Genomic DNA, 8,284 nt, shown 5'->3' with positions numbered 1-8,284 from the left:
CAGACAGTAACAGGTAGCACATCATATTAGTACCATACAAAAACACCACAATTTTAGGCACTTTATCAAAGAAAAATGTTTAGAAGTGAATGAGGTTATTGAGTCTTCTGCTATGCTCTGCAAAGAACTCTGCTCATGCCCAATTTACACCCTTGAAAATCATCACATTAAATGGAACACACAACTCTCAACACCGGCATTACTCTTTCCTAAATAAAGTTCTATTCTGACAGAACCCCTGGACTTACAGACTACATAAAACCTGACAGATACCAAGAGTTCTCTATAACTGACGAGAGGGATTCAAGTCCAAGAAACTCAAAGTGAATACTTAGGATTTCCAAGTTGCATTATTTTCTGTTCTCTGCATTTTCTGCACAGATTTGGGATTTACGCATCCTGGTGTCCTGATTGTATATTTATATACGTGCAGTGCTCCTGTGGAGCGCTTCTAATCTCACAGTAATGAAGTGATGTCTGTGGCATGGAGAGCCCGATTCAATTAAGTCAGGAGTCTTAAGTTTGTCCGATGAGAACCTGGTATCCTTTCAGTTAACAGAAATAAAAAGCATGGATACAGCAGGCTGCCGGATGAGAGCAGGTGCAGCGAAGGGAGTGGTGCCACAGTCCGGCCAGAGACTCCCCACATTTATGGGAAAAAGCAACACCGCCAGCTTTCCATTTAAAGTGATTTTATAGTAAACGTGAATTTGTCAGTGTCCCATGTTAATTACAAAACCTCTGTCTTCTGACTTGAAGCCTTTTAAACAGTAATTCTTACACTGACCAGAAACTGGTCATGTGGCAAACCTTTGCCAGCAGAGAACTCATGGCTGTGTGGTTAACCACGCCCACCCCCAGCCCACACGCCCTGGCTGAGCTCCCCGCGCTCCTCTGCAGAGCCCGCAGCTGCCCCGCTATAGCTCTTCCCTTTTACTCCCAGCTCGATTGCCTTCCTTCGAAGCCCGAGGTTTCGGCTCTCCCCCCTCCTTCTTTTTGCCTTTCTCTTGCTTGGTTTTATTTTTCTCTTTGCTTCCTCTTCCTTTGCCAGGGTACACCTGTCCCTCCAGAGTTACATCGGCACACCTGTCTTGACTGACCAAGAAGTCCTTGATCTCCCAGGCGTAGCTGCCGTCACGCAGCATGAAGATGGCACGGTCTGACCCCACGATGAACCTTGACAGAGAGACGGGACCACAGTCAGCTCACCGCTAGTACAGGGCTAATGGGTCAGAGAGGCCCTGTGGCACTTAGCCAAGAAATCTTTTTTCAAATTCTACATGAATACAGAACCAGACATTCTATTTTCGAAGGTGTGACAGTCACTGTTTGAAAATACTAGCTGGCTGAACTATTTAATACCTCGGCTCAGATCAAAACAGAGGCGAACCTGCGGGGAGGGGGTGTGATGTTGAAGTGGCTGCTCACGTGGGGGGCGGGATTAGGAAGAAGCCCTGGGAGGCTGCAGATGGGGCTCAGGGCCTCTGCCGGGGCAGCAACGGGGAGGCTGCCATTTGGGTCCGTTTTACATTCTGAAGGGCCCAGCTAAGTTTCCATTCGACAGAAGGCCTCTGCTGATAAGGGCTGAAAAACACCAGTTTAGACCAGGTCATAAGAGGCCCATGAAGGGCTCAGGAGGATGCTCGGCTACTGGACAGAAATCCTAACCCTGGAAGTTAAAGCAAGCATCTAAGTGCATCCACACTCACCAGGCCCCAAGGAGCAGGGAGGAACAGAATGGAGCCTGGGTGGATGGATGGACCACTAGTGTGGCCAGTGGGCACAATCCTTCTGTTCCTGAGGGGTTACACCTACGACACCACCCTTCCGTTTGTAACGCCCCACCACTTCAGAGATCGGTGAGAGCTCTGGACCAGTAACCACCACAGCACTGATTTGTTCCCCTAAGTGTCTACTTAAGCTAACAAAAGCATTCTGCCGGGATTCCCTGGTGGCCCAGTGGTTGAGAGTCCACCTGCCGATGCAGGGGACACGGGTTCGTGCCCCGGTCCGGGAAGATCCCACATGCCGCGGAGCGGCTGGGCCCGTGAGCCATGGCCGCTGGACCTGCGCGTCCGGAGCCTGTGCTCCGCAACGGGAGAGGCCATAACAGTGAGAGGCCCACGTACCGCAAAAATCACAAAAAAAACAAACAAAAAAAGCATTCTGCCATCCTAGACACTCTCTGAGTACTCCTTCATTCTTTTTACATTTCCCAAACTAAGATATTTGAAGACCCTAAATTTCAGAACTGTTTTTGGGGAAGAAAAAGGAAATTCCTTAAAATTGCATCTTAGGAGTATATTGACCTCTGACAACTGGGCTCCTTCACTTTAAAGTAACAGTCTGCTCCAAGCTTATGTGTAAACATAGCTACACAGAAAAGCATTCTCTGAGGACCAGAGACTTCTAAAGGAAGAGGCACACTACTGTCAAACTGTAACTAATTTGCCCCCCACAGAGGCTAAGCTATACAGCTTCTTACTCAGATAAAAGAAAAGTTAAAGAAACAAAGATAAATAGCTTTAGGATCAAATGAGATATGAAAACGAACAAATAAATCAATTTACTGGCTTTGACCAAAAATGAATGCTCTTCTTCAAAGACAAAAGAAAAGGTAAATAAATAAATGTAAAAGAAGACAGACTAGATAGGAAAGGTCCAGAGCCCTTATAAGTACTGCCAGGAAGGATATGCCATTACACAGACACAGAAAAAGCTCCAGCACAGCCCCCATTTTCTCGACAAGGCTGTTGCTCCTTTACCTCTGGACGTCGTAGTTGGCGTTGAAAAGACTGCCCTGCCAGAGGCTCGTGATTTCCTCCGTCTCCTTCTCCGTGGGGCTTCCTGATACAGTGACAAACATCATGAGAGTCTTGCCCTTCTTTGTCATCTTCAATATGCTCTCAGGCTTGCCCGGGTCTATCCGTGAGAAGTCTATAGGTGCAGAGGGTCTTTTGTGCTCTGGGAGATCTCCTTCTTCTATGTCGTCATCTTTCTATAAGGACGGGGGAAAGAAAGTGTCAGACAAAGTGTGCATTTCAACTGGCAAAGGCAAGAACATCTGCGTATGATGTCAGGTGCAGGTTTATGATCTAAATTATAACAGAAAGAAGTAAACCCAGAGGATTCCCTCCTCCGCTTGACTTTCAAGCAAAGTCTAAATTTCAGGCAGCACTCATCACTCCAGGTCACCAGTCACAGAGAACCCCATGTGATGGGTTTCTAAAGTTTTTTCACCCTCAAAGAATCTACCCAATATGGGAGACTATAAGAACGGCCACATTCGGGTCTGGTCATACAATTAAATACTACACAGCGATGAAGAAAAACAAATACTGATACATGCAACCAATCTCAAAAATACTATATTGAGTGACAGAGCCGGGCACAAAAATCAGACACGTTATACAATTCATTTATTTGAAATTCAAGAACAGGTAAAATTAATCCAGGACGACACAAGTGAGAACAGCGGCTGCCTCTCAGGGAGAGGGTTACAAGGTGGGACTGACTGAGAAGGGACACAAGGGTACTTTCTGGGGTGATGGGAATGCTCTGTATTTTCAGAGGGGTGTGGATAACTTAACAGATGTATCCATTTGTCAAAACTCATGAATTTTCACTGAATACTGAAAATCTGCATTTCATGTATATCAATTCCACCTAAAAAATAAGAACCATAAACAAATATTCAATTCTAGGTAGTAGGTTTGGTTGTTGCAGTGGTGTAAGCTAGCAATTCTGAACCACAATCTGTGAATTCTAGGCTTGATCAAAGGAGTAACTGTATTGAGGCTAATGAGAACCAGGTTCTTCCGTTTGGGGAAGGGAGCTACAAATACAGAAGGGGGAAGAATGCACCTGAGGTATTGGGCTGGCACTGGAGGCAGCAGAAGGAACTTATGATTTTTGATAGACAGATAGATAATAATATTTAAAAGAACCAGGATTCCGCAGAGAAAAGGCTAATTCCAGCAAAGAAAACAGAAGATGAGTCTGGAATATCTTCTTGTATCAGAAAGTGAGAAAGTGCTCGGAGAATTATGGGATGTGTCAAAATGACACAGAAGCCAACATGAAACAGAGCTCATGGGCCTAATCCGGAATAATTTGAAAATCAAAATAATTACAGAATGATTTATAACTCCCAAATAAAATACGAACCACTGAATCCAGACCCATATAAACAAGTGAGTTAATTGCTAATGTAGAATGCCAACCAATAAATAGAAGATAAATGAATTAAAACCACGTGAAAGAACCTGTGTTCATTGGAGAAAAGGCTACTCCCAGCAGCAAAAAGAAATGCAGGGACTTCCCTGGTGGCGCAGTGGTTAAGAACCCGCCTGCCAATGCAGGGGACACGGGTTCGAGCCCTGGTCCAGGAAGATCCCTCATGCCGTGGAACAACTAAGCCCCTACGCCACAACTACTGAGCCTGCACCCTAGAGCCCACAAGCCACAACTACTGAAGCCCTTGCGCCTAGAGCCCGTGCTCTGCAACAAGAGAAGCCACCGCAATGAGAAGTCCGCACACTGCAATGAAGAGTAGCCCCCGCTCGCCACAACTAGAGAAAGCCCACGCGCAGCAACAAACACCTAACGCAGCCAAAAAAAAAAAAGGAAGTGCAGTACTGCTCGATGTTATCACATGGATGATCCTTGACAACATTATGTAAGTGAAAGGAGCCAGACACAAAAGACTACATACACATTGTATGATTCTACTTATATGAAATGTCCAGAGCAGACAAATCTATGGAGACAGAAAGTAGATTAGAGGTTGCCTAGGGCTGGCTGGAGGGCTGGGAGGAACTCAGGGAGGGGTGACTGAGACTACGGAGTTTCTTTTTGGGGTGATGCAAATGTTCTAAAATCGACTGTGGTGATGGCTGCACAACTCTTTGAATATTCTAAAAACCACTGAAATGTACACTTTAAATGTGAACTATATGGCATGTGAATTATATCTCAATAAAGCTGTTATCAAAAAAAAGAAAAAAATCACACGAAAAAACCCAACCTAAAATGAAACAAAAAGCCCCTATATACTACTTGGGCCTCTTGACAAATCATTGAAGGGCCAAGGCTTAAGACACCAACAATAATGTACTGCAGTAAACATATTTTTAATAAAAGATGAGAATGAAAGAATTCTGAAGCAGTGTTTGAAGGTGATCCATATTTGTATCAGACCTAGGATCTGACTTCAGCTCCACCTAACTAACCTGTGTGGCCTTGGACAAGACTCCATAATCCTCGAGGCCCGAGGAAAAGCAGAACTAGGTGATCTCCAAGGCCCTAGCAGCATGGGGCCAGCCTCTTCCTCAGCTCTGCCACCCTCTCAGCTGACCCACTTCTTCCTCATTTTGCTCTGAAAGAGCTGCTGGCGACCTGTAGGCAGGAGCATGGGCTGCACTGTCACAGGGACCTGGGCTCGGCTCCAGGTCCCAGCCCTATGGCTGTGTGGCCTTGGAGAAGTGGAAAATCACTTTCCTCACCTATAATGGGGGCGGAGGATAATGACGGCATCTCCCTCCTAAGCTTGTTTGGGGGATTTAATGACACAAAGGCAAGCAGCAAATACTTAATACATGCTGCCTAGTACCACCTGGCCCTCTGTAACCTGGCCTCCAGCCGACTATGGAAATCACCCTCTCAAAGTACACAGGAGCTCCCGGTGGCCAAATTCACAGGCTGTTTCTGACTGTATTCTCTTCTATTTCTCCATAACATCTGTTACGGTTGCCTTAAAATACTTCGAGACGTCTAGTTGGTTCAATTACCTAGAATATTTTTATTTTTCAAATTGATCCTACTAATGGTCATGACATTAACTCAGTAGGTCACAAGCACCATTTCTTTTTCATGAAAATATAATGAAATAATCATTAGTCTAGTGCATACAGCAAAGGTAAGGATCGTTTCAAGAAACTTTTAATTTCCATTTTATATGTTTGAGGGTGAGTTTCGGTTAAAAAAGGAAAAGAAAACCAGTATGCTAGATGCAAGCAATTGTCCAGGTCTATTCTTAGTTCCACCGCTTCCCTGAGTAAGCTTACCTGTTCTATCACTTTCTCTAAACTGAAAGCAATCAAACGCTTACCCACAAGCACGGCTGGGTGGGGGACGACCAAGCGGCCCTCCCCACACCCTACCCAGGCTTGCGGCCAGGCCAGCCTTGCATTTCTGACCGGCTTCACCACTTCTCCACTGCTGTTTGTCAAATTTAATAGCTACAGAGCTGAACTCCCTTTTCCTGTAAATCTTTTTCTTCCTCCCAGGGTCCTTGATAATAATACCAGCTACCATCTACTGTGTAGCTACTGTGTCTCGGGCATTTGTTATTTCCCACCTCAGGACAATTCTGCAAGATCCCCACTGAATAGAGAAGTGGATGAGGCTCAGAGAAGGTAAGTAACTTACTCGAGGCCACAGGCTTGAAGGGGCTGATGCTGAAGTACAAACTCACAGTCTGGCTCTGGATGCCTCCCCACCTGCCCCTCTGCAGCACCTGGTTACAGTAACGTAAGAAGGAATCACCTTCGGTTTTCCTACACCAACCAGGACTCAGCAGTAGTTGCAACATGGTGGAAGTGGAAGGAGCTCTCCCCTTCCTGCCCCGCTCCACGCCTGAGGCAGGCCTCTCACTGCGGGAATGATGTTCACACTAGCAGAGGAGTGGGGGGAGAATTCAGGGATTGCCACCAGGGGAGGAAGCACTGCTTCCTTCAAAAAAGCAACCAGAGATGGATCTGCTCTCCCACAGAAAAAAATAACTGCTACTGGGGAAGGGCGCTCACACTTGCAGAGTGTCTGCAAACATTAGCTCATTTCATCTGCAAGGAACCCTGCGTGGGATGTTATCTGGCTTTACGGATAAGGAAAAGGAGGATCACACAGTTACCAAGGGTTAAGGCTGAGTTCAAAACCTCTGTCCTTTCACTACATTATCCTTGTCACCTTCCTGGTTATGCAGTCAATCAACTGCCAAGTCGAGTTAAGAGCATAAAATCTCTCACATTTCTTTCTCCCTTCTAATCCATTACCGCAGCTTCTAGCTTAACCCAGGTCCTCCTCGTCCCCCTTCGTTTGCACTCTGTTCACCAACCTGCATGGCAGTGTAGTAAAATGGTTAAAAGAACAAGCTTTAAAGTCAAGTGACCGAATGTGAAATTAAGCTAATTTGCTCTGTGCCTTTGGGCAAGTTACTTAACCTCCCTGTGCCTCAATATCATCTAGAAAACAGAGATAAGTACCACCCTCCACAAAGAGGTAAGAGGATTAAATGGGATGAGAGTGTTTAGCCTTGTTAGCTAATGAACACGCAATAAACATTAGGCTGTCTGCCTTCAGAGCTTCTCCCTGCCCCCACCCACCTTAAACTTTGCTGGCCAATTAATCTTCCTGAATTTTAGCCCTAATCATGATATTCCACTATTCAAAAATGTTCGGACAGCTGAAACAACCACTCTAGGGCATACTCTGAAGCCTTTTAAACATATTACAAGGACTATGCAGTAACCTGGGGAAATGCTTAATATATAGCAGAAGAAAAAAAGAATAGCAGAAAATTCTATTAATGCTACGCTTTCAGCTGTAAAAACTATGTCTGAATACAGAAGGGGAACCAAAAGACTACACACATGTTTTGGGATGAAGTTATGGATGATTAAACATCCCAGTATTATAACATTTGGGTAACACAACTTTTCAAACTCATCAGGGACTACATTTTTCCTTCTAAATAAAGTCCAAACCCCACAGGATTCAAGGCCTAGCAGGGCCTGGTTCTCACTAACCTTTCCATCCTTACCTCTCACTATGTGGCTTCAGAAAGTCTGTTCCAGCCAACCTAACCAATTTATTATATCAGCGTAGCTAATAGTTAGAGCTGCACTATTCTAGATTCTTTCCAAGTTTTCCCAGTTAATCCTCACAACAACTCTGAGGTAGGTACTAACACCTCTATTTTGCAGGTGAGGAAACTAAAGTCCAGAGAGGCTCTTTACCAGTCCAAATTTCCAAGCTGAAGTGGTTTGAACCCAGGGAGTCTAACTCCACAGCCTGGGCTATTAATATTTACAGCATTGGGCTTCCCTGGTGGCGCAGTGGTTGAGAGTCCGCCTGCCGATGCAGGGGACATGGGTTCGTGCCCCAGTCTGGGAAGATCCCACATGCCACGGAGAGGCTGGGCCCGTGAGCCATGGCTGCTGAGCCTGTGCGTCCGGAGCCTGTGCTCCGCAACGGGAGAGGCCACAGCAGTGAGAGGCCTGCGTAC

General features: G+C 45.7%; 1 protein-coding gene across 1 annotated transcript in view; it reads right to left on the bottom strand.

The window, feature by feature from the left end:
• Positions 1-917: 917 nt before the first annotated feature.
• Positions 918-8,284, bottom strand: part of MESD (mesoderm development LRP chaperone) — a 19,002-nt gene continuing 11,635 nt past the window's right edge. The window contains exons 4-5 of the mRNA XM_007470082.1: positions 2,766-2,998; positions 918-1,176 (exon numbers count right to left, since the gene is read on the bottom strand). Of these exons, the coding sequence (XP_007470144.1) occupies positions 918-1,176; positions 2,766-2,998 (492 nt within the window). The remainder of the gene's footprint in view (positions 1,177-2,765; positions 2,999-8,284) is intronic.

Source organism: Lipotes vexillifer, unplaced genomic scaffold (genome assembly GCF_000442215.2).
Source record: "Lipotes vexillifer unplaced genomic scaffold, Lipotes_vexillifer_v1.1 scaffold532, whole genome shotgun sequence".
Taxonomy (NCBI): Eukaryota; Metazoa; Chordata; class Mammalia; order Artiodactyla; family Lipotidae; genus Lipotes; species Lipotes vexillifer.
This window is presented reverse-complemented; position numbering and strand designations above follow the sequence as displayed.